The sequence below is a fragment of the Glycine soja genome, chromosome 11 (assembly GCF_004193775.1).
Source record: "Glycine soja cultivar W05 chromosome 11, ASM419377v2, whole genome shotgun sequence".
Taxonomy (NCBI): Eukaryota; Viridiplantae; Streptophyta; class Magnoliopsida; order Fabales; family Fabaceae; genus Glycine; species Glycine soja.
This window is the reverse complement of record NC_041012.1, coordinates 45,396,793-45,424,306: the sequence shown is the minus strand read 5'-3', so window position 1 is coordinate 45,424,306 and position 27,514 is coordinate 45,396,793. Positions and strand designations below refer to the sequence as shown.

At 32.3% G+C, this 27,514-nt stretch overlaps 2 protein-coding genes and 2 pseudogenes across 4 annotated transcripts; 2 read left to right on the top strand and 2 right to left on the bottom strand.

Annotated features, from left to right (window-relative positions):
- The first annotated feature begins 3,430 nt into the window (after positions 1-3,430).
- Positions 3,431-8,299, top strand: LOC114373959 (proton pump-interactor 1-like). 2 transcript variants are annotated; one of them, XM_028331540.1, is made up of 8 exons: positions 3,431-3,626; positions 4,193-4,603; positions 5,391-5,576; positions 5,688-5,867; positions 5,988-6,182; positions 6,855-6,953; positions 7,092-7,598; positions 7,682-8,299. In XM_028331540.1, the coding sequence occupies exons 2-8, from the start codon at positions 4,232-4,234 to the stop codon at positions 7,991-7,993; spliced, it is 1,851 nt and encodes a 616-aa protein (XP_028187341.1). In that variant the 5' UTR covers positions 3,431-3,626; positions 4,193-4,231; the 3' UTR covers positions 7,994-8,299. The 2 variants fall into 2 exon arrangements, with proteins under 2 accessions (XP_028187341.1, XP_028187340.1); XM_028331539.1 differs by having other exon boundaries at positions 3,433-3,663.
- A 2,654-nt stretch (positions 8,300-10,953) lies between these two features.
- On the top strand, positions 10,954-16,207 carry LOC114374285 (annotated as a pseudogene).
- Positions 16,208-19,015: 2,808 nt separating this feature from the next.
- On the bottom strand, positions 19,016-22,775 carry LOC114374264 (50S ribosomal protein L3-2, mitochondrial-like). 2 transcript variants are annotated; one of them, XM_028331887.1, is made up of 6 exons: positions 22,610-22,775; positions 22,219-22,525; positions 20,401-20,610; positions 20,014-20,118; positions 19,772-19,885; positions 19,116-19,455 (listed from the first exon to the last, which is right to left on the bottom strand). In XM_028331887.1, exons 2-6 carry the CDS (start codon positions 22,516-22,518, stop codon positions 19,282-19,284), a joined length of 903 nt encoding a protein of 300 aa, XP_028187688.1. In that variant the 5' UTR covers positions 22,519-22,525; positions 22,610-22,775; the 3' UTR covers positions 19,116-19,281. The 2 variants fall into 2 exon arrangements, with proteins under 2 accessions (XP_028187689.1, XP_028187688.1); XM_028331888.1 differs by lacking the exon at positions 22,610-22,775 and having other exon boundaries at positions 19,016-19,455; positions 22,219-22,518.
- Positions 22,776-25,950: 3,175 nt separating this feature from the next.
- Positions 25,951-26,410, bottom strand: LOC114374263 (annotated as a pseudogene).
- Between the last annotated feature and the right edge of the window lie 1,104 nt (positions 26,411-27,514).

The window sequence follows — 27,514 nt, the reverse complement described above, 5'->3', positions numbered from 1 at the left end:
TTATTGGATTTGATAAATTAATTATTCATTTATCATAAAAAAAAATATGAGAGAGAATATTAAGCTAGCTCTCTACTCTCAACTAGGTCTAAAGCATGGATGTAAATAACCTTGCAAGTTGCAATACACATGATTATGAGAAAGATTAAGAATTTCACTCTTTAAGTTATATATTAATCAATTAAATATATAAAAGTAAACATGCAATAATCAATTAAATTTCAACAAAATTCGAGTCTGCAATAACTTTTTTCATTAAACTTTTAGTAACCTCTTAACATGCCGTGACATCCTATTGTTATTGGATAAGAGATAAGATTGGTATATGATACTAGTAGGATTTTTTTCTCAAAGTGGCGCCACCTCATTTGTAGTCTGCATCATTCTCATCTGTTAGTTAGTTTGGTAGAGACAAAAGAGAGTATAAAATAAATGAAATGAATAATAAAATTATGTAAGACGCACACAAACTTAAAAATACCATATATAATGAAAAAAATCTAAATACTAGGAGTACAAATAAAAATAAGAATGGAGTTGTTTACTTTCTATTTTAATTCAATTTTTTGCTTAAAAATTAAAATTAAAACATCACAAAAACATTAAAGTGGTTAATTCAATTCTTTCAACCCCCTCCATCTAAAGAATAAAGTAGTATTTGTGTATTTGGCTGTATTTATTCAACTTTTTCCTGAATAATAACACCAACGTCCAAGGGGCAAATAAAACAGAAATCAGAAAGAAAAAGTAAAAAAATAAAAAATAAAAATAGTGAGATACTACTATATGAGATGTCACATGTCAGAATGCGCATTGCACGTGGAGAAAACCATTGTGGGTGGTTAAGGGAAGGTGAGAGGGTATTTATGTACTTTACTTTGGGACTACTATTATGTTTGTTCCCACTTCCACTTCCCATCCAGATCTGGGACACGTTCCTCGATTTCAACGCCTACTGCACACCACACTTTTTAATGCATAATTTCTTTTTGACAGACTTTTTAATGCATGAATAATTAAATATAATTATGACTTTTTTTTTTCTTGTTTCTTGACAAAATGTGTTACAGTCATTTTTAAATTAACCCATCTCTCTAGGAACATGTTTCATTTTTAGCCTCACTTAAATGTAAAAGACAGAATGAAAATGCTTTTCTAAACTTTATTTTTCTACCAATATTTATTTACAACGGATGCCTAAATATGCATTATATTTTTTGTACTATATTATTTTCATTTTAATTCATATGTTTCTTACGTTTTAGTTTTTATATTAGCATTTATTTATTATTAATATTTAAGTAGTTGTTATGAATTTTATTAATGCGATGCTAAAAACTTAAAATATTTATCGTTCGTATTGCCAAACTAATGCTAAAAAACATATGGATAATACTTTCAATTGGTTGCGGATATTTTCTGATGGTTAATCTTTTCTTTAACTTAGAATAGAGTTTTATTAATTTTTTTTTAAATCCAACTAAAATTTATTAAAACAAAAGTGTGAAAAGAAGCACAAGATGGATAATTAAAAGAGATAAGTATTGGACAATTCTTTATCATATAATAAATAATTTGTTACTAATAAAAATGTATTTGTTTAACTTGTCTGGTATTTTAAAGATATTGATTAAAATTTGGCAGAAAAGAAAATGAAAAAATTAGGATTAATATAGTATGTCAGAATTTAAAATTTAAACCATGATTAGTTAAAATTACAATGATACCCCTTATAAAAAGATTACAATGATATTAAAGTTCAATTTATCTAAACAAAAATACAAGAAAGATATTTTCAATAATTTTTAGTTACAATACAAACAGTCAAAGAGATTTAAATAAGTTGATCCACTAAGATATTTTAACAAAAATAAAAACTAGAAAATATATTTTTAAATATACTGTATATTAATGGATAATGTTAAATTAAAGAGAAAAAAAATATCAATTCTCAAACACTATTTCACTTATGCGAAAAAGATAATATATCAATTATTGACAGAAATTTATTAAAAATGATAATTTTTCAAGTATTTCTCTATATTAAATTCAAAATAAATTTAAGGAATACCATTTAAAACAAAATAAATTGTAAATATGTATAAAAAATGAATAAATTTTAAATAAAAATAAAAACAAATATTCATAGGAGTTAAATGACTTAACAAGAAATAAAATAGTTTTTAAAAACTAGGTTAGAATATGTGTGTCACATTAGCAAAATATGCTATATCACTAAAAAAATGTAGTGTCACATCGTCTAATTGTTAAATTAAATTTAAATATAAAATTAAAAATATATTTAAAAGTATTAAAATAAATTAAAATATTCAATAAATGTGATTAGGATAAGACATATGAATATAATGATAACACTATAAAAAAAACGAATATAATGATAATAACTTCTAAAATTTTCTTATTTAAGAATGACTCTTAAAATCATCGTTCGATAATAGTTTTTACAAACACTCTCATCTGATATTTTTTCGGTGATTTTAAAATTCAAATTTCTAATACTAGACCAGATTTAGTGAAATTAAAAAAATAAAAAAGTATAACTAACACATGAAATTAAGATTTAAAGAGGAAAAAATATTTTTATGCTAAAATTTAATTTGTGAAGATTTGACTAGGAAATACAAATTTAAGCATTTTAGGTAACATAAAATTGAATAATTTTAAAAATGAATAAACTTGTTTTATTTAAAATAATTTAAGAACAAACATTGACAAAAAATATAATTACATTTTTTAATAGAGTAAAATAAATAAATATTTTTGGTATAAATTTTTAATACCGTCAACAAACAATAAATTATCATTGATATTACTATTGAATTATTTTTACATGTAATTTTTTTTAGTTTCTATGTACTATAAAGTAAAAACTTTTATGATGTTTATCAAATAAAAATTATAATAAGTATGACTTTTAAGATGATTATTAATAAAAGTTAAACTTATGTTAATTTTTAATTAGATAATAATATAAAAACTCTTATGATAATACATATACTATTTCTTACTTTCTTTTTAACTATAAAGAAATTGTTGAAAAAGTAAACATTTTATTATAGCATAATGCAAAATAATTATTATAGCATATTTAAAAGCAGGAAAACTTTGTTGATATACTTCTTTCTGTATAATCCTCAGAAGATTCTGCTAACCAAACATCTACGGTTTAGACTTTTAGATATGCAGAGCCCATAAACAGCAATGAGCAAATGTTTACCCAGAAATAAAAAAAAAACCAAAATTACAAAATCCGGAACCCCTTTGTTTTAATTTTGATTTATTTATTATTTGTGAAATATCCCAAAAAGGTAGAAAAGAAAAATCATCCTTAAAATATTAGCTTCAAGAAATACACGGTAGTCCAACGTTTTTACTGTTTGTAGAAATCGAGGGTGCGAAATCCGCTGCCGAACCTGAAAAAATCCAACCCCTTTTGTTACTATAAATAAGGCACTGTGGTATACGGTTGGTTCTCTTCTTTCTCTCTCTGGTACTGGTTTTTGTTTCTCGTTTAAGCCATCATAGGGAGGAGGGGCTTGTCGGGTCAAACAAGTGCAACAGAGCGAGATCTGAGTCGTAATTCGGAGTCCCTTTTGAAAAAAGAGGTCTTTTTTGCTGTAATTCACTTGGTTCTCCATTTGGGTATTCTCTCTGTCATTGCTTGTGCGTTTTTTAGGTTCAAAGTTTTTGTCTTTCTCTTGATGCATCCATGGTGGCTTGGTCGTTTTATGTATTCAGATCATGCCCTTTTGGAGTTTTGTTTTCATGTTTTTGTCTCCATTCCGTGATTTGGATTTGCATGTTGGGCTTGGTCTTAGAAGAAGGTGATTTTGGCATGGGAAAAAATGTTTTTTTTTTTTTTTTAAATCGTGTTTGCTAGCTTTTTTGTTGATTGTGGTTTGTTTCATTTGCATGTTTGAGATGAAGGTGGTAATCTTTAGATCCCTTTGTTCGTTTCACCTGATTAGTTGTTTGTGATCAAATTGATATCACTATATATGTCTGTGTATATATGTATGCTTTTCGTTATTTGATAATAATGATACACGGTTAATGTTTCGTGAAAAAATTCTTATTGATTTGTGATTTAGCATTTGTGTACCGAGCCTGTGGATCAAAATAATGAAACTGTATATGCTCATGATTTTTCCCTATATTGCATTGGAATTAGGTTACTTGGATTTTGTGAGGTTGTCTTGGAGTTGGAGTCATGGCAGTTGAGGTTGTGGGATTTGAGATGGTTCAAGGACCAGTGGAGAATGGTACTGGAGGAAAACCTGTTTTAAATGAGAAGGAGAATGGCAAGCTGGAAAAAGATGTGGGAGCTGCGGATGCCATCAAATTTGGGACACATGGAGAGGAATCTGCAAAAACGGAAGGGATTGATGTTTCGGACGTGAATGCCCCGAAAGATGCTGCTGAAGATTGGCCTGCACCTAAGCAGATTCATTCTTTTTATTTTGTCAGGTGGCGGCCTTATGATGATCCAACCATCAAGTCTAAAATCGACTTGTCTGACAAAGACATTAGCAAGAAAAATCAAGCCCGGTTTCAGATCACTGAAGCACTGAAGGCAAAGCGGGTGAGTTGAGAATAATTCATCGTGGTTGCTCATAAAAAATTTAGTCGCTTTTAGTGTATTTCAAAATGAGAGGATAATTGTCTCAAAGGCGCGAAAGCAAGGCCCCAGAAGAAGCCAGCGCCTTATGCGTGTCGTATTCGTAACCGTTAACTACCTTAAACTCAAGCTGTCTAACTGCCTGTTTGTTTTTGTTTTAAAATTCCCCAACCGCAAACATGTGTCAGATAGAAGGAGGATTTTTTCCCTTCCTACAAACCAGTATTGGGAAGTGAAATTTTCCCTTGATAATTGTGTGAACTTCCATGTGCGTTTGTTAGAATGTAAATAAAAAACCTCTAATTTGCTAGCATGATGCTATTGTTTTTTGGTTGATTTGAGAACTATGGTGATTCTATTATGCTAATGGAGATAAAATGGTCAGAATATTAAGAAACAAAACCAATTGTCAATATTTTTTACTCTTAGCTGGAAGCAACTTAGTGTTTTACAAAGTTAAACATTTAATATTTTTTTTTCCATAAATGTTATGCTTGAGTTGTTACTTTATATGGACAATTAATGCAAAAAAATCAAATAATTTATTTTCTATTGCTGACATGTTTCTTTAGCGAGGCATGTATGCGTTTTGATGGAGTCTAGGACCTGAAGGGTGCATTTTTTCCTTTCACTTAACTATGGACTGTCCTTTCAATCAAAGTTTTGTATTTGCAGAGTGACATGATATGATTATTCCTTCTCAATGAACATCTAACATAATTACATATCTTGTCTTTATTGTTCGCTGCAGTCAGAACGAGCCGAGTTGATTTCTCAGGTCAAGTCTCTAAGAGGCGACAGTAGGCAATTTCAGAGTATTGTGGATGAGAAATTGAAAGAGATTGGACCTCTGCAGCAAGCACTGGGCAAGCTGAGGACTACAAATAATGCCGGTCGGGGTGGTTTGTGTTCATCTGAGGATGAACTTAACAGTGTTGTATGTTATGAGTCAGAGTTCTTTTTAGTCCAGTGTTCCTCAATTTGTCTAGTTAATCTGAACATGTATTCTCCATTCACTCACTACTCCTGTGTGCTTTGACGGATGCAGATATATAGTTTACAGTACCGCATACAGCATGAGAGCATTCCTTTGACTGAGGAAAAACAAATCCTCCGAGAAATCAAACAGCTTGAGGGGACAAGGGAGAAAGTTATTGCTAATGCTGCAATGAGGGCCAAGTTACAGGAATCTATGGGGCAGAAAGAAACCATTCAAGATCAGGTTAAGGTAAGATGGTTATATTTGTATTTGTGCTAATGAAATTCCCCCCCTCTTAAAAGTGTTCTGAATAAATGTGTATTATTATTATTATTCAAAAAGTTCTTGAGAAATTACTTTCCATTGCAGCTTATTGGTGGGGATTTGGATGGAGTGAAGAAAGAGAGAGAAGCGATTCGGTCCAAAATCAAGCAAATTGATGATGCACTGAAAGCCATAGACAAGGATATCCAGTCTCTACAGGAGGAACTGACAGCTGTTTCTCAGAAGAGGGACAAGGCTTTTGAGAGCATGCAGCAGCTAAGAAAACAGCGCGAGGAGGGGGTATGTTTCACTTTAAAATATGAGCAGTCCAGTGCAATTTCTTAAGGTGTGCTTGATAGAAAAGGTGGAAAATGAAAATGAGGAATACAGGGAATGCAAAATGGAGTGAGATGTAATGCAACATATGTTTTTTGAATTTCATCTGGTGTTAGGTTGTGAAGGTGGAGAATGGGGAGGTTTGAAATCGTTTTTGTTGAACCTTGTTTTTGCATTTCCATCTCATTTGGTAGGATAATTTTTTTAAGATGGAATGCAACATATGGTTGTGTGGTTACTTGCACCTTCATCTCTCTCAAGCATTTTGTGACTTCCATTCTGTTTTTTAAACCTCTTATCTTTTTATCCTTTTTGTACCACATTTAATCTTAGTTTTTGTGAACCTGTATGCTTTAGAAATTTAGTTGACATTGTAACCAGAATCTTGGAGTTCTGCCAAACTGACAATTATTTATACCTATTGACATGAACCCTGTAAAGTAGAATTTCGTCCTTGATGTAAATTTCATGAAATCATGCTTGATGTTGTCATTGATGTAAATCTCTAGTCTCTTAATGATTAATAAACTAATTTGTTTATTTCAGTGATATGATTTTTTTTTTTTGGTGAATTCCAGTGATATGATTTAGCACTGTAGAATAATATCTGAATTTGCATTTATGTTTCCTGTTCAGAACACCTATTTCTACCAAAGTCGTACAGTTCTGAACAAAGCACGGGAGCTGGCTGCAAAGAAAGATATTAATGCTCTTGATGAAGTTTCACAGACAGAGGTTTGTCCCATAATATTTTATTCTTTGTAACTATCCAATATTTAATGATGATATTGCACTTTAACCATCTGATAACTTTTTTCTGCTTTTTCTTGACTCTTATGTTTGTGATTGAATCTCATATTTCCTCGATTCTAGGTTGAGAAATTTATGGCACTCTGGAACAAGGACAAAGCATTTAGGAATGATTATGAAAAAAGAATTTTGGCCTCATTGGATATGCGACAGTTGAGTCGGGACGGACGGATGAGGAACCCGGATGAAAAGCCAATCCTGGAAGAACCAAAACCTGCTGAAGCTGAAGCATTACCAAAAACTTTCACAAAACAGCCAAAGGAGGAGCCTAAGCCTTCTCCACAAGAAACTTTGCCTGCTCAGAAAGAATCCAAAAACAAAGGGAGGGATTTGAAATCCAAACCGGAGAGTAAGGATGTAGCAGAAACTGATGAATATGAATTTAAAAATCCCCAAAAGGAGGCCCCTGCCAAAGAGTGTGAAATCGATCCAGCAAAGCTGAAAGAGATGAAAAGAGAGGAGGAGATTGCAAAGGCAAAGCAGGCCTTGGAAAGAAAGAAGAAGTTAGCAGAGAAAGCTGCAGCCAAAGCAGCCATCAGAGCACAAAAGGAAGCTGAGAAGAAGCTTAAGGTGATTTCTTTGTTTGTTGATTCATTTCTTTTTCTCGTTCCATGGTTATACATTTTCCAAAACCTGAAAACTGCTTGTAATAGGACCGTGAGAAGAAAGCAAAGAAGAAATCAGGTGCTGCAGCTGTGGCCAACCCTGAGGATGAACCAAAAGATGAAGTTGTCGAGGCTACAGAGCCAGAAAAGGTTAACGATGATGTCCAAGTCCTGGCTCCAGTGAAGGAAAAGGTCCAAAAGGAGAGTGGCATCAGGTCCAGGGGCCGAGCAAGAGGCCCAGACTCGATTCCAAAAGCTATTATTAAACGGAAGAAGTCTAACAATTACCTGATATGGGCTGCAGCTGCGGCTTTGCTAGTCCTCCTGTTGGCAGTGCTTGGATACATCTATCTTTTCTGAAAAGCTTAGATGTAGAAGGAGCTGTGAAACCAATTTTCTGAGTGGGTGGCTAGGTTTGTGAGGTAGCATAAGTTATGTTCATGTTTCTATACATCCTCTTGGGAGAATAGATGAAACACACTTTGTTGTGCTTAGCTCCTGCTTTGGGGAGAAAACTGCATGCATACATTTAGCTTTGACTATGTACTTTCAAAATTTTGTTCAGATTTCATTTACTGAATTTGCTTCTATAGTTAATTTGTCATAGGAATGGTACCATGATATACTGAAAAACTTTTATGATGATAGATTTTACATGTTGGTTAACAAAAATCTCTCTAGAGAGGGTGAATGTCTTCATTTGGTATGTGCTAAAGTTATTTTGATAGTATCTCGAACTGTAGATTAGTTATGTCTGTAAGTATTTGTATTCATGCTAGAATGAGTCATTTTAGGTAAATTATACCGACTTAGTACACTGCTGCGTGTGAAAATGTCTTCTTAATTTAAATGAAATTTTTTAAATTGGAGAACTTCAATTTAAGATACCTTATATTTTGATATTGTGAATGCATGCCCAATGTCTTATCCAAACGGATTTTGATAGCATTGCTTTTTCTAATTTTGTTCCTTCAAGGCTTCAACCATGAATCAGGTTTTGACTTGTTTCTATAGGCCATAAAGAAATACGGATAAACCCTTGCAAATTGTAGAGTGATGGTGTCATTAGTGGCCATGAATTTCTGGTGGATGAAATTGATTCGTGCAGATGTGCTACTCCAATAGTTTTAAAATAATGGTATGCAACTAGGGGTGAGCATGGCTGGGATTGGATTCGTAGGAATTTTTAATAAGATCGATTTGGATTGAATTTTTCTTAGTTCGAATCTATCTCAATGATTAGATTAATTTGGATATAAAAAATGAAAAAAGTTGAAAAAATAATACTCATTCCCGAGAGAGATTTACGAGTAAAAAGAAGAATGATGAATAAAATTCAAAATAAAAGTTTTTTTTTGCATGTGGTACGTTAGTCCCTAGTCACCAAAAGTAGAGATTTTTGCATAATTAAATTTTGTACCATATACTTGATAGGGACATTCAATTGACTTTAATCTTTTCTTCATAAACATTGCTTCTTATACTCTTTCTCAAGCTTCAAGCTTGGATATCAAAAAAAGTTTGTTAGAAGGATTTTTTTTTTAAATAAGAATAAAATAAATGATGCATATATGATTATTGAGTATCTATAAAAATTAGACTAAATTGTAATTTTGATTTCTCTACAATTTTAAATTTGTGATTTCAATTTTTCTATTTGTAAATTAAGATATTTAGTTTCCTTATTTACTAAAATAAACAAGTTAATTGTTCAAAGTTAAATGTTGAATTTGTTGTGAAATGTTGATGTTACATGAAATTTATGTAAATTGTTAACATGATGCTTATGTAAAAAATAATTAAATGAAATGAAAAATAAAAAAATATATTAATAAGAATTGAACTTATGAGTCTTTATTCATAGGCAAACCAATAAATTACCAAGACACTTGTTTTGTTTAGTTAATTATATTAACATTATTTTTATGTATCATTAATAAAGTGTTATTATTTTTTTAAATTATCAAAATTTATATATTAAAAAATATTTAATATACAAATATTTTTAATTTTATTTTATATCATTTTATGTTTTATTTTGAATAGTTTAGATATTTTTATTTTATTTTACCAATTCCAAATTAAATTTCATAAATTAATAGGAAAATTATTTACATAATTTTTTAAAAATTGATTTAATATATATATATTATTTTTCTCTAATTATTTACGTAAAATAATTCATAGACAAGACAATAAAACACATACTTTATTTAGTTAAATACATTAACATTATTTTTTATGTATCATTAGTGAAGAGTTATTATTTTTCAAATTATAAAAAAATATAAATTAAAAATATTTAATATATAAATATTTTTTAAATTTTATTTTATGTTTTATTTTGAATAGTTTAAATATTTTTAATTTATAATTTTTTATAATTTGAAAAATTAATGACTCTTAACTAATGATATATAGAAAACAATATTAATGTAATTAACTAAATAAAATAAGTGTGTTAATAGTTTATTGTCTTGTCCATAAATAAATGGTCATAGTTCAATTTCTATTAAAATATTTTTTTTCATTTCATTTAATTTTTTCTATTTATGTCAATGATCTATCTATGTTTTACATTGACTTTAAATAGTCAATTGATCAATAAGTTTATTCTAAAATTATAATTTAGCCTTTTGAATTTACTTCTCATTCTTAGAATCTGATTTTCTTTCTTTTTATTAAAACTGCGATGTTGCTTTTGAAATAAAAATCTCTTTGAAAAATATTTTCAAATATAAAATGTATTAGCTTTATTTAAACTGAGCATCTTTCAGAAGTTAAAGTTTTTTTTATTGAGAAAATATTAACTATTAATTTATTAATTTTTGTTAAGAAAATAGGCTAAAATAAATGTGCAACAATCGCACGCATGAGAAACATAAAAAAAAAGAGAGGCAAGACACATAATTTATATTAAATCACTCATAAACCCAGCGCATTAGTTTAAAATATTAGTTAATATTTACGATCAAAAGTATAATTTATTTTATAATTTTTAAATTTTGGAATATTAGCATTAATTTTATATATATATATATATATATATATATATATATATATATATATCAAGGAATTAAAGTAAACGATTATTTATAAAATTAGAAATTAAAACGACAGTTTTATAAAAAAAAAGTAATTAGTTGATACTTGTAATTCGTTCATAAAATTTATATAGAGGACAAACCAAGATTTTTACTAGACATTAATTGTCATATAAGATAGTTACATACTAATTTCCAATCATAAAAACAGAAAACAAAAATATTTTTTTTAATAGGTAAGAATAAAGAAAATGGCAGAAGATTTAGCATAATGTTCTACCAATTGAGCTATAAGCTATTGAACAAAAAATAAAGAGCTTTGAGGTGTAACATAATTCCTCATGTGGTGTTGAGTTCACGCTCTAATCCCAGTAAAGGTGGAAGCACCATGGCTGCTGCAGCCTCTAGCTTTGGAACTACATGTCGTCTAAGAAGAGCAGCTCAGGCTTTTGCAATCTCTCATTCTCATATTCTCCGCAGCAATGCCAACCTTTCTTTGCAGAGGAACTTTTGCTCTCATCTCACCGTTTCTACTTCTTCAGGTCTCCACCTACTTCATCTAATGTGTTTTTTCCTTTATGTTTTTTGGTGCTACCTTTATCCAAATGAATGATACCCATTATGTTTAATCTTTTAAAACTGCAATCTTTCTGGCAAAAGAAATTGTGGGTGCTGAAAATGAAGGCGAGAATTTGTGTTCTTTGACCTGACCCGATCATACGAATAATACCCCGTTATTTTTAATTTTGAGGTGCATGAATTAGAGTATGTTTGTAACTAGACATGATTATGAATATAACTGAATGGACAAAAGGGATTTCATGAATTATAATAAAGTTGAGAACTTGTCGTTTGTAATTTGGTTAGCAGGGTTCCTCTTTTTTTACTGATCATGTTGAACTTGATAGACATGCTTTTTGATCGAAAGTGTTAGTTTTTACTACATCTGCGATAGTGGTGAAGGGGCTTTGGTACTAAAAGAAACATTATCAACTGTGTTGTTGAGGGCTTGTGAGTTATAAGTGAAACTTCAGTCATAGAATATAATCAAATAAAGCTGTTAACCAAATGAATTGGAGACATGGTCAGTGTTTTCATTGAGGTGACCTAAAAGGTAAAATCTGAGTTTTGACCCGTCTGACTTCCTGTGATGTAATACAGCTTGAGTTATGATGTTTGCTTTGGCAATCTGGGGGAATATGTAACACCAGGGAGATCTATTTCAATGGACTTGGATGAAAGTTGGTGATTTTGATCTGATTGGATGAGTATTGGAGAAATAATGGTTGATGAATGATGACTGGTGGTACAAGCAACTGAGCAAGTGGCGCAACCTGGTGATGAGTGGTAAGGTATTTGAAGAAATGGCTTAATGAGTGGTAAAGAGTGGTAAGTTGTAACATGTATGATGTTGTTGGCTTTTAAAAGTAGGCTTGGTCTCAGTGATGAGCAAAAACAGTGGTTAATATGTAGGTTGTTTTGGTAAAGACTGAAGAGTGCCAACATGTTGTTCGCATGTTGATCTTGGAAAAAGAGGCTTCATATGCAGTTGAGTTTGAGGTAGGGATTTCTGAGAATTGAAGTGTTAAGTACTTGTGGGTGTGACTGTGTGAGTGAAGTGAAGGAGTTCCAGAGTGGATATTAACGGACAAGGTAAGGAATGTATAAAGTGGAAGGACTTATGAATCTAATGCCTTAAACTTTTGAATTGAGACATAGTGTTTGGCCCATTGTAGTGTTTTCCGTGGTAAGTCAATTATTTGAAACACATCTCCCACTTGTTTTTTACTCCCCTTAACGGCTCAACATTGAGGCAATCTCCATATGTTGCTACAAACCAACAAACTGAGGACCTTATGTTTTTCCTAAGAAACTGGGAAAATTTGTAAAAGAATGTTCTAGTGTCATCTAGAGTACTCATTAGTGTCAGTGGTAATGTACATGTCAGATATTCTAGTAATGGTTTTGACTAGATAACTTTCATTTAAATCCAGTAAATGCCCCTTCCCTAAACTACGATTAATTTGAGGTATTATTATTGTTTGATCATCTGTCAGAAAAGAGGTGTACTGGGTGATAACAAAGCAGTATTCATGAATTCTTTCGCCACTTTTGAGCTGCTAGTTCAGTAAAGTATGCATTATGTTGGCGTCTCAATCAATCATGATCCAGTTTCACATTTTTAATGTTTTATGAAGTGCAGCTTCTGGTGTAAGCCAGACAGTACAAGCTCTAAAGGGAGAAGTTGACTTGTTACTCAAGGGAGTAGGAGAAAGAAGTGTAATGAAAGAAGTAAAACATATCCTTGAGATGGTACGCTCTTGTTTTTCCACGGTCTCTAGTCTATAAACATCATTACCTTACACATGCCATGAACAACCTTGGAACTCCTTTTTATCTCTACATTAGAAGTTTGATATTTATTGCCAGTGTTAAAAATACTGGGGCCCTTTGGACCATTACATGTCTTAAAATCTTATCCTATAAATTGTTATTTAATCCCTGACTTGGTAGGTGTCCATTTGTTGTAGGCTAGACGAGCATCATTAAAGCGAGAGATTCTCCATACATATTTTCTAACCCCTCCAGTGCTAAAGGAATATATGCAAGTTTTGGAAAAACTAGCAGATGTGAAAGCAATTGCTCAAGGAGGTTACCCTCAGGTAAATATCCAGTCAAGTGCTTTTCAGTACCCTTGATACATAAGTAATCTGAATTTGTATGTAGACATAACAGTTGTATTCTCGAGGCTGAATGTTGTCGGATTTCTGTTGGACATCCAGAAGAACTGGCCAGTGATCCAGATATTATTTCAGCATTAAGGTAAATGTTGTAATTTCATTACCAAAATTTTCAAGCTCACCAGATCATTTTGATGTTCCTAGAAATGTTTGCTAATATTTACATAAAATTAATTTTTTCAGCATTACAAGAAACTTCCTGTTTGAACCTTGCTCGCATGGTGACTTCCTTGGCTCAATTCTTGGTACAGGAATTGTCAGGGAGAAACTCGGAGATATTATATTGCAGGCATCTTTTTATTTAAATTTATTACATGAAAGTTCTGTTTGAAACTGCACTCCGTGCACAGAAGGGTGCTAATAGCAGAACGAGAAATGCTAGCAATACACTCTTTTGCCATACTCTTTTGAACGCACCATCTTTTATTGGTTAAAATTTCTTGGAAATCACACAAAATTGTGGGTTCCACATCTTATTTAATGACTCTCTTTCATGATTTTGTAGATTTGAATAAATTTCAACCAATAGTAGAGTGTGTTGCTAGCAGTCCTCCAGCAGAACATATTCATATTTTATATCTGATTGAGGAACAGTTACAACGGTCAGCTAAGGCTGTTGTATAAACATGATTAGCTTCTAATGGACATGCCTTAAGTAGTACATCATAATCTGCAATTTGTTATATATTATACTAGAATATTCCATCTTATGAGTTTTTTATTTGCTGATTTTGTTCTAATTTCCATGTCATCTCTTGTAAGTAAAAGATTCTTGTCTAATGCTGCTTTTATCTCTAATGTTAATGATTTTCGTTTGTTGTTTGATGACTCAATATTTCTATTATCTTATACTTAGATCAATAGTGTCTAGAATAGAAGATTATTCATATGACGGATCCAAAAATGTCAAATCAGTGTAAAAAAGAAAAGAAAAATCATAAAGTCAAATCTGTCAAGAAAGCAATATTAAGGGTGACTTCTACAGTTGGCTGGCAACTAGGTTGGCGATTGATTGGTTCGCCTCAATTAAAGTTTATAGACATGACCTGGATTATATTTTCTCATTTGCATTCATTCTGATTTTATTTTACCATTTTGTTTTGTATTTATTCAAATAATTAATTTTTTGTTCTTTTTATTTTTCTTGTGTGCATGTACACCAGCCTGCACATATTTTAGGAAACTTAGACTTTGTTCCCTTGTTATCCAGGGGGAACAGGGTGCTCAGATAATTGTTGTACCTGAACTCGTTGAATTTCTCATGTCAACACTGGTTAAGGTAATGTTATTTCACTTGATGCTTTTTACAGTTCACCTCTCTTAATAAACATTATATGAGAACAAAAGGTAATATCTTACCCTTGTGTGAGAATCATTCTTCACAATATATAAAGGTCTGATTGAACATCCTGCTGTTGTCCTGAGAAAAAGCAAATTTAGTACACTGTTTTAAGCAGTTTCTGTTTTTGCATAATTGTTGGATACTATTTATATTCTGATTGTATTCTTCTTATTCAGGTTCGTAATGTTCCTGCATCTTGCACCAAGATTCCATTAATTTCTCTTGATTATGAACCACCAAGGTTCAGTATTGGCCTGGGCTCAACTTCACATAATATTTGTGTCAGTCAGACTTTACCAATTTTGTTTATTGTGCAGAACAAAATCATTCAAAACTATAGAAGCATCACTATGAGTTGATGCACTAGCTAGTGCTGGATTTAAAGTTTCTCGTTCAAAGCTAGTTGACATGATCAGGTTAGCAATCTCCAACTTATGTATATCGTGTCTGTTTATTTGTAAACTGTTGATTGCCCCCACTACAGTTAAGAATATTGCAAAAACTTGTAAATAGATTTAGTATCTCTGAATTTTATTAGCTTTAACCACACCAGTTGCTTCGCTTACTCCATATTTTTCTTCCCCTTTCTTTCAATGTTGCCAATATCCAGAAATGTACTCTTGGTCTTGCACATAAAACTGCTGAGACTTCTCTGGCTATTTTGGCATATAACCTATCTGTGTAGTCAATATAGTTCAGCATTCTACTTGAAACAAATCATATTAATCAAATATGTTACCGTAAGGAAATTATGACAAATGAAACATGTTATATGGTTTGCTCTTGGTGACAAGACCTTGGTTAGATATGATAACCGTGTTTTGCTTATATCATACTCGTAGCAATGGTGATGTGCGTATCAACTGGATCCATGTTACTACCAAAGGAACCACACTCAAGAGTGGAGATATTGTATCAGTTAGTGGCAAGGGAAGATTAAAGGTAACTTGCCAAAACTTAAATTAAGGCTTGGATTATCTGAATGACTTTGGATATATTATATGTTTTGTTTCATTTTGGATCAGATAGGAGAAATAAACTCCACAAAGAAAGGAAAGTTTGCAGTGGAGCTCATTCAGTATTTGTAGACGTTTAGCAAGAGCTATCTTCCTAGGCAGTGCATGTTTGGATTAAAGTTGAGAGTTCAGAAGTACTTTTATTCTCAAAGTAACAATTTTTTCCTTCATTTGTGCATTGGAATTCACAAACATATTTTTCAAACTTTAATCCAACATAGCCGTAGTCTGTCTAAAGTCTAAACGGCATACTTTTACTTTTTGTGGAAAATTTTGCTTAGTCTCATGTAACTAAAATTTATGATGAAGATAGAAAAAAATGTACAGACAGAACATTCATCTTCTAATATTTTTACTCCCTCCATTTCAAGACTATTGATGTTCACTTTAACAAGCCCAGAAAGAGGATACCTAGTGATCTTATTCAGTAATATCAACAAGCATCCTGTACAAGTTTTTATTTTTGATGGAGCTATCAGTCCAAACTAGCTATTACAACAAATATCAACAGAAGCTAGATCAGCTACAAGAGCCTTTCCAATGAATTTGGGAATTTTATCATAAGCAATCATTTCTTGTTTGAATTGACACCATTCTTAGCAAGGAGATCTGCCATTCTATTAGCTTCTTTGAATACATGTGCCTTGACCACATTTTCCCATGTCTGGAAATCTATTATTTTGCTGATAATTTGACTACAGACATGCCCTGCGAGAATCAGTTTCAACTCATGACCATATTTTAGAAGGTTCAACCAAGCAAAATGCTAAGCTGAATTTGCTCACAAATTAAAAATAGCACTTCATTAACACTATTTCTGTTACATCTAATAATAATTCCTCCGCTCGTTGTACTTATATTGAATCTGTTAATCTATGGCATTATAGGTTGGAACATGTGAATGTGGATTCCATTAAGAAACTTAAAAATATGCATTTTATTAATGTGTTGGATGCAAATAACTTCTCTAAGTGTCTAGTATGTGTGTAGAAGCTAAATATGTAAAAAGGCATTTTAAACCTATCACTACTAGAGCCACTGAATTACTTGGGTTAATTGATATAGATTTAGGTGGTTTTAGAAACATGGTAAGGAGAGGAGGTAAAAGGTATTATATAACCTTTATATGATTATTCAAGGTACACTAAGATTTACCTTCTAAGTTCAAAAGATGAAGTTGAAAAGATGTTTTTAAAATATAAGAAGCATGTTGAAAATCAACTGGACGGTAAAATAAAAAGGCTTAGATCTGATAGGGGTGGTGAATATAGCACTACTTTTCTTAAGGTTTTTTGTGAAAAGAATGGTATTATTCATGAGACTAGTTAAAACAGAACAGTCCAATCAAATCATAGTCTTCAACTAAATTTGTCATTTACGTTTCCCCAAGATAGCAACAAATTGCGGTGCATGCATCTCATGCAAGCGTCCTTGCAACCAAATCTACAAAGTCTTTGGTTACATCAGAGAAGAGCAAGAATTCAAAAACTTGATGAAAGTTTACCACCAGATTAACAGAGACGCTGCACAATTGGGAGTGGAAGATTGTCCCATCTACATAAATTCTCTCTGAAGGAAGAGATACAATTGAGGGAGGTTGAGCCTGTGATAGGAAGCATTGGTGTGGTTCGACACCTACGTTCAGAAATCAAATAGAAGAATTTGGAGATTAGGAAGCTTCACACTAAATTGACATTGAAGAAAAGACAAATTAACAAAATGAAGATGTCATGGAGGAAAGGCTAGTAGTTTGGGTTTGTGAAGAAGAGATCAGTAAAATCCTATGAGAGAAAAATCTCACGAGAAGATCAAGAAGATTGGATCTAGGAAGGTGCTATGGTTCTTGTGTTGGGAATTGCTTTGGGCACCAGCCCAACTCTTGTACACCCAACAACTTAGGTGAAGTGACAAAATGCCCTTCACCTTTTTTTAAAAAGCATTCCATATTTTTCCCCCTGCCGCTATAGTGCTCTTCTTCGTCTTCTCCATTTGCAATCTTTGTCGTGACTTCGCCTCCGCCGTTCTTGTTGCCGTCATGCCACAGCCACTCGTGTTGCCGTCGCGTTGCCATTGTAATCGCCTTGTTGTCGCCGTCATTGTAAGTGACTTTCTCCTCCTTTATCTGCGCATTCACGATGGCAGGATTGGAGGAGATTGGGGATCCGTATGCTTTATACGGATTGGTAATTCGTATGTTAAATTAAATTTATGGATTATCAATTTGTAAAATTAATTTAACTTACGGATTAACAATTTATATGTATTACACAAAAAAAAAAAAAATTAACACCTTACCTCCAAAAAGGACTACCACTTGCCGATCAACCACCAAAAAGGACACAAAAAATGAACAACAAATTCTCAAGGAACCAACAACGCCAAAGGAAAAACAAAAACAAGCTCGGGCAAAAACGAACAAGGAAACCACTACTTATAACACAGGTATAATGGGCGTTTTCCAAATTTTGCTGGGTGTATCGGCAAATGCTGGTGCCCGAAGCAAAACCCTCTTGTGTTGACAATGGCAATTGCAGCCTAAGACCACGAGTGCGCGTTAATAGGTTCATTGTGTTAACCTTGGAAAGCGGTTGGCATTTCAAATTTGCATTGAGATTTAGCCAAATTTTACTTTCAAGACAGTGATTTTCACACCACACCAGAGACCTTTTGATAAGTATTTCAGTTTTGTATTACTCTTCTATATTTTCCAACAGAAAACATATCTTTTGCGGACTCATTCACTATTGTATTATCAACACATTGAAAGCCTATACTTTAATTAATCCAACAATTCTAAAAGTACGTTTAAGTAAATTTCTGAAAATATAATTTCTTATCATATGACAACTAATAATGTGACAACATTTAACCGTTAAACCAATAAGCTAAAAATTATTTTAAAGGACTTGATAAGAAAAGTCACTTACATATATTAGAAAAAAAAACCCTTTAAAACATAAGATATCTTCAATATCCTCCTAAATCAAAACCGGCAATGCTAAATTTACCCACGATAGATTGAACAAAATGTAACATTTGACGACCAATTAACTATGAGCTCTTGGTGCATTCATTTTTTCATCGAACGAATAGCACCTGGACCTAAATAACATTTAAATCTAGGAAATCTGTTTCAAAGACACTTTCAAAATTATCTCAATCAGAAAGATAAAAAATATAACAAAAAAAAGTAAAATTGGTTAAATGTTTTGTTTGCTGAATGTACAACGGCAATTAAATTGACTAGAAAAGCAAACGATTCAATTAGAATAAAACATCATGATTCATTAATTCCAAATCTCCACACTTATTTGTAGGATTCCAAGAAAACCACGCTTTACCCAATCTTAATTTAGATTTGATCAATGTTGTAAACAACCCTAAAGCTGCCTAAAAAGACAGGTAAAAATTCATCCTGGGTTGGTTCCTCAAAAATCTCATTTTACCATTCTATATTCCGAGAAAACATGACTGCAAAAGTGAACCTAGCATGAAAACCAACTCTTTAATCAGTAACCATAAATGGATCCACATCCCCGAGCTCAGCAACCAATGGTTTCAAATTATCAATATCTTCATCTTCTGGGACAAAGTAAGTTGGGAAAGGAAGTAGAGATATATCAGGTTTTTCGTAGACAGCATCTTTTATAAAAACAAAGTTCCCTGTAGCTCCTGGGACCTGTTGAGCACACATCACACAAAGAGAAATATGCAGTCAATAATAAAGCCAAAAACCAATTTTTTTGGGAGTTAATGGCCAATTGTGAACCAAGAAGTTGCAAATCAACCACTAAAATGCAGGCTGAATGCTGATCCATCTATGATTACATACTAATGATCCCAAATTTTTATGCAAAAAAATTTACACAAGTAATTTTGGCTCAAACATAAAATGAAATTTCTTTAGCAATACTACAATATGAAATAAACAGATATTTCTTGCCCTTTTTAGCTCCAATCAGAATGTGAGCATAAAAATTGAAAAAGGAATTTACCTGGCCTTTCACCCACATCAAATTCCTTGCTGGATCGATTTTGTAGACCCATACATTTTTAACTGTTCTTTGGTCTCCACCCATTCGCCCAGGCATCTTTTTATTTTTAAAAACCTGAAGGGTAATAGAAAAATATATTTAAAACTATCGGAGAAACATTATTATAAGCAAATTAGAACTTATTCAAGGAACTAGACAAACATATCTCAGCAAAAGTACCAATCTAAAAGAGTACAACTTACCTTTCCATGACTAGTTAAATGACCTACAGAACCAAGTGTTCGATGGGCCAATGAATTACCATGGGATGCTGGCCCTCCACTAAATCCATGCCGCTTCATCACACCCTGGAAACAAAAAAGATATTTGAAATTGAAACTCATAATTGAAGAGACTCAACAAGTCCACAAAACTGGAAGTCTGGAACCCTTTCAGTGTCTGCTTTACTCACATTGAAGGACTCTCCACAGGCATACACAAAATATAAATAAAACAAGAGGGAAATAACATGTATAGAAATGCACACACAAATACATGCATAAACTTACACACATACTCAAAGTAATGGTTTTTTCTTTTAAAAAAAAAGAGTAAAGTCAATATTTAATATGAAGGAAGGAGAAAAACACCTGAAAACCTTTTCCTTTTGTTATTCCTGTGATATCAACATACTGGCCTGGAACAAAATGGCGAACATTAAGTGATGTTCCCACAGGAAGTAGTGCATCTTCCGTCACTGGAAACTCCTTAAGCTTCCTCTTCATTGGAACTCCTTGAGCCCTAAAATGACCCACTTCAGGCTTGGTCAAATGTTTATCCTTCTTGTGTCCACAACCAATCTAACTAGAAACAAAGTAGCAAACAAGTCTATAGTTAGATACACACACACACTTGATAAGTTTATACTATAAAACCAAGTCATATCTAAATTAAACCGCACCACAAAATAACCAAACCTTTTAAACAGTTTAATAACCCAAATCTGTTTTCTTAAACCAGATCAGTAATATGAAGTATGAACAGATTTTTAATCCAATTTGGTTATAAGTTACAACCAAACCCAAAACAATCTAAGATCAAAATACACATCCAACCAGAAATAGCTTATGCGCCCAAATCATCTCTGCAAGGCTGCTTTGCCTCTAAATTCATCTCCTACAGTAGACCAGTTCTCTCTGCAATTTTCTGGTTCTTTGTGTCTTCACATCGGGGCACAACAGTCATTATAACCATCTTAGAGTTTTGTTCAATTGGGGATTTACACTCCAAACCGAATTTCTTTCTCAGTAAATATCTTTAAGTAGGGGTAAGACAAAATTTGGAAGCAAAGGGTTTTTGCTTAAGTATGAGCAAGACAAAGTTATATGCATTGCAATTTTAGCAAGAGACAAGGGGCATATGACTTGGAACAATAGAGAAGGGACCAAAAACTACTATGGAATACTGAAAAATATAAAGCTCTAAATGTTTAATGTCATGCCAAAGTTGAATCTCAACTCCCCAGATAACTAAAGCTAATGGGTGCAAATTCACTCCAATAATTCTATCTGCTATACATTACATAAATGTATCGATGAAATGAAGTGACAAACATCTAATTCAAGTGCTTAATACATTGTTAATGTTAAACAACAATTACCCATATATTTTATGTGATGGGTTAATAAATTTAACTTTGATTTAGAGTTAGTAAGGAAAATTTTACTTAAATTATATATTGTCACATCATACCTTCTTAAATAATTGTTACGCAAAATACTTTTGGTTTCTCCATAACATATTAACATTAACCCCTGTCTTATTGGTTTGTTTTCTACTTCAGAGACTACTCATCTGCTGCTTGTATTGTGAATTGAAACTCACACTTCTTTGTTCCTGTGCCTGGACTTGGAGCTCATATATTACCTACAGGTAGACTGATGTCTCTTCTTGTCTGCCTTTTTTTCTCTGCTTGTCAAATTAATATTGTGAACTTTATATAAGGTACCCTAATCACAGTATCTATTTCTAGATTACATCTTTAATGAAGACTAGTGTGACTTTTCTTCTCATTTCTTTCCTTACTTGTGCATTCAAATGCAGGCATTCATGTATACAGTTTCATTGAACTCCGCCAATAATGCAAAACTTACAGGTTAGTACTGGAAGCCACATCATCTAAAACTACAAACAGTTCGGCCTTGGACTGACTCTTAATTTTTCTCTCATTTCTCTGACATCATGACTCTACGGCCCAAAATTGCTGTTTATATGAATCCAGGAAAAGTAAACCACAGATATTCACTGTTTCGAATAGCAACCATTCTTTACAAATCTATATATTTTGTAAACATGTTAATGTTTACTCAGGCAAACTTAAAATTCCAGCCACATCCAACAAGTACAGTATTAAGGAAAAATACACATATAGGGTTTAAGAAATGGAAGCTAGAAGAGAAGAGAGGTACCTGGAGAGCACAGAAACCTTCTTTCTCTGGGGTCTTAACCTGAGACACAATGTTATCATCCACCCAAAGCACAGTAATTGGAATTCTAGCACCCCATTTATCCCAAAGCGCACTCATTCCGCACTTCACCGCAATGAGCCCGGTTCGCTTGGAATTTGGTGTCATCACGCTGGGCTTTGGTTCAATTATCCGAGTCTGAATCGCCGCCGCATCGGAGCTCAGAGATCGGAGCGGCGACGGTGACGAATCAACGGCGAAACGTTGCAGACGAGAAACGAGGCCTCTTGAAAGGGCGAGCATGGCAGAGCTGTAGGAACAGAAACAGAAATGGATCCGCGTGAAACGAACTGAATCGAGAAAATGGAAATGCGAAGAATTGCATTGCGCTTACCCAGAGAGATGAAGATGGCGACGATGGTGGAGAGGGAGATCGCAGAACCGAGTTCGCTCGCAGGATTTGATTGATATGCGACAGTGCACGCAAAAACTCTAACCCTTGGCAAAGGTGACACTCGAGAAGGAGCTTCTGGGTTTAGGGTTTTGAGTGATGAATAGTGGATTCAATTACAAATTATACAATATTGCAATAATAATTATAAATATGTGTAATTACAGAATGTATTACTACGTTTTAAAAAAATCATGTATTAATAGTATATTAGCATGTGAATTGCACAGGATAAATATTTTATACAAATAAAATTTATAATTAATAAATAATTTTGAATATGTAAATAACTAGTATATTGTAATTAAAATATGTAATTAATAAATATTTGTATATTTATAAATAATATTTTAGATTTATGTTAAATAATTTATATTATGATATATCATTATTTTTAATTATTCATATGTTAGCATTCTCCTAAAAATACATATAAGTCCAACTTGTTTACATACTCCTAAGAAAATAAGTAGATGTATGTTAACAAATATTTATGAGTTTTTTTTTTAAACTTATAATCACTTATTTTTTTTATAAAGGAGTAGATTAACAAATTATAATTATGATTGTTCTTAAAATACATGATAGAATACAAAAAAAAAAAAAAAACAGCGTGTTTAGGGATATTTTATATTTTGATTCTTTCGTATCACAGTCATCTTTAAAAAATAAGTTTATTTTACTTCATTTTTTTTGTCTTTCTCCTTTTTACAAGGAGAGGAAGAAGAGAGTGTCTTGACTCACTTTCTTAATCTCTCCAAATACAGGATTTCCCAAGGAGTTGCAGGTTTTTTCCTACTAATTGGGCCCTCCCTTCACCACCCCATGCGAATGATCTGAGGTTTATAACTACTCCTCTTACTACAGGATGCTTACCTAGCTAATATTTAGATTGGGCTCTACCTAATTTTTTTTGGTTTATGGTTGTCAAATAATTTTTGGATATCAAAGGAACCTCCCCAAAAGGTAAGTTTAACGTGATCGATTTCCCTTCTTTTGCAATTAGTTTTGCTATAACACCGGTTGAAGTTTCTAAGGTATTTTTAAAAAAACAATAAGTGAGTCCACATTAACAAATTCATAAATATATTATAGGTTAAAATATATTTTTCATTCTTATGAAATAAAAAATATATATTATTTGTAATTGTAAAATTTTTAGTATGTTTTTATTTTTATAAAATTAAAATGTAACATTTTTTTGTTTGAAACAAATTTCAATTGTATCCAAACTCATGGTTATGGTTTTTTTCACGAGTTATGCATATAAACATGTGTATAACAACTACCAGAGAATGACTAATTAGGGTAATACTGAACTTAAAAAGAACCGAAGGGGTGAGACAATGTTATTATTTGACATTAGACAACTAGCCATCTAAAATTTGGGTGAACTTTCACGGTCAACACGTTTTAGGAAATTGGCTGGCAGGTACATAATCTTTGTCAACTTTTTTTAGGAGTTAAGTTAACAAAAGATCCTTGTCAACTTTAAAATTGAGTTAAATAGAAATAATTGATGTGAGTATAAGCCCCATGAAGCATTGCGCAAGTAGAACACTTGATGAAGATTCCACAATCGAGAGTGTAATTGGCTTCTACCTTGTAACTCTTGTTGGTATCCATTATAAGATCAGAGACCAAAAAACAAGACCATTTCCCAAGCAGTTTGTTTAGAAGAGCAAGTGAATAATCCAATATATATATATATATATATATATATATATATATATATATATATATATATATGTTGAGAAGGTAAAAGTAATGTTGGTGAGGCCACAATGACTTGGAAGTTGAAAATCATACTATTTTTATCCTAATTCCTAAGAGTAAATTTAGCTATATCTTGTTGTCAAAAAAACTTTTAGCTATATTTCACCATTTACTAACAATCCACCAGAATATGGTTACAATTTTATGACTGCTGCTCTAAATTTTGCTATAAAATCTCTTGGAGGTAGTTATCACTCATCACGCGTCAGATATCGCTGCAATGATAAAACTAACCTCTGCTTCTTCGATGAAGTGGATTGCATGACACAAATCTTATTCTGTGGTTGGTTTCACAGTGATCCAAAACCACATTGAAGTTATAGTTGAGTTGGGTACTTTGAGTTTGATAATGTACAACTAAATACTATTCGGCTTATACTCTTTTTACCCAATCATTTGAACCAACCAAAATTTTCTTATTTAATTTGAGTTGAACTGAACTTTTAATCACCCCTTCTTACTTTGGAAACGAAATTTTAATTTGATTGATAATAGGCATGAGACATCTAATCCACAATTCATTTACATGAAACTAATGCTAATTAAACTTTAATTGCCATGCAAATCTGTATCTTCATGAACATATGTAATTATATAAAAGCAACCATCCGTTATTAATTTGAAGACTAGACCAACCATAATAACAACTGTCAAGAAGAGAAACATAAAAGATCAAACTAAGCACTTAACAGTAGACATGGCAAGAAAACTCGTATCCGTGGGTACCCGCCCGAATCCGTCCCGACTTTGACGGGTAATACCCGAGTTGATCAGGTATGGGTTCGGGTTTGGGTTTTACCCGATAACCAAAAGTCGGGAACGGGTATGGGATTACTAGACCCGTCCCGACCCCGACCCCGAACCCGCCCCGCTACTTAAAATCTTTAGAATTTTTACATAATTTAATCAAAAGACATATAATTTTTATTACTAGTTAATTTTATTTTAAAATTTTTACATAATTTAATATTATTTTCTTAACTATTTAGGTAGACACACGCATTATAATAAATTTATTGATATATAAGTAGTTAAAAATAAATGTTTAACAATCAATTTATTTTTTTCTAAAATCAAATTTTTAATATTTTTTTACAAAAATTTTTTTTCTAAATGGTGTGTGGAACAGGGTTGGGGATACCTGATACCCGACGGGTACGAGGATGCGACAATAAACTCAAACCCGTCGAGTATCGGGTATAGGTATGGGGATATATTGAGTAGTCGGGGTAAGGAATTGGGGAGACAATACCCGTACCCAACCCGCCCCATTGTCATGTCTACTTAACAAAATTGACGTGTACACTTAAATTTGGGACCACAAAAACTCAACCCAATCGGATCCTTCTGTCCCTTTATCCCTTTATTAATAGGCTTAGAATGTGACAAAAACTAGTAAACTACAATGGCTGTAATGTGGAATACTTTAATATCTCAAACTGTTGTATAATATATGGATCACAATTCACAAGACCCCTACCTTTTTCATTAACTTTCTTGCATCAGTTTCATGCATAGCCTTAAACCCCATTCCCACATGAATCTCCAGGTGAGCACTGCTTGTTGCACTTGCCACAGTGTCGTGCATTGGACAACACATTGGTACAAACCCCATTACAGCATCTTTCTCCTTGCTTGCACTTGTTGCCACACACCCTGCAGTTGTTCTTGTCACTAAGAACATTGCGACAATGGTTCTTGCAGCAGAAAAGAAGGTCTCTTCCCTTGTTCGTGCTAACCCCATTGTATATGTTATTAGTCTCGTGATCACACTGTCTTCCTTTCTTTATTATGGTCTCTTGGTCCTAGATGAGGTATTGGAGTGTCTAGAACATACTCTTCTTCCTCCTCTTCATTAATGTCATGATCTTGATCTATATCAGTTGAAGAAACAACAAAGTGGGAGTTATGCAGAGCTAAAGAGACGAGTAGAATGAGAATTGTGAGATTTAGGATTGTCTTGGCCATAGTGATGAATATGAACTTGAGGCTGTTTGTTGCTACTTACTTGCTATAACTAGAGCTTGTGATGATTAAGGGAATGTGTGTGTGTACAATTTAAAGTGCAGTTCCTCGTGAAATACTCCATGATCTTAGGGGACGAAAACTTGTTGCTTGCAATTGCAATGTTGAATGAGAGAAAGATTCATCTAAATTCTTGGTTTGAGCATGATTGATGTGCAAGCATGATCCTGCTATTTAATTAATGTAAATAATGAAACAAGTTAACCTGTTTTGCTGATGTTTTAAGAATCCTTCGAAGTTCATAATTAATTGAAGTTAAGGACAAAAAAGTGAAGATGCAAAATTAAGTCCTTTAAGTAATTGATACTATCTTTTCCTTTGTACTGAAATCTGGGGGCTAGCCAAATATTATACTTCAGACCACCTAATAAATATAATCAAGATAGAAAGAAACATTGTATGCATAATTTGGGTTTGTCAAATAAATATTCAAGCTTCTTAGGAACTAATTTTACGGAGCTTCTTAATGTGTTGGAACATGAATTGCGTATTCTTTTATTGCTACATAGCGGATGAACCAAAGTAAAAAGAATTACATTTGATTTTATGACTCTGTTAAGGTTTGTACACAGGGTGTTACCATGACATTACAATTACCATATATGATGTGTTATGGTGATGGAGTGTAAATCAATTTTACACTATTTGAATTACCATAATATTAGTGTATCTATTAAATTTTAGTGATGATTAATCTTTGTTTAATCATCTTTAGTGAGATTTTCTTTTTCGTATTTTTTCAATTCATAAAACTCAACTCAATATATTGCTTAAGAGGATCAAGTTCAATACTAATCGAAATGACTTATTTGATTAGTGCATAATCTTTATTTTCACAACAAAAAACTAATTTATCTTCTTGAAATAAATATACAAGATTTTCAAAATTTTACTTTCACTTTTTTATTCATTTCAAAGTAAATATTAACAATTTTGTAACCAAAGTACAATATTCTCCTTATTTATCTTCCAATTGAAATTTTTGAACCTATCTTTCCTCCAACTTGATTTTTTTCCCCAACAGCTTTTGAGTTTTAAGTAAGAAAA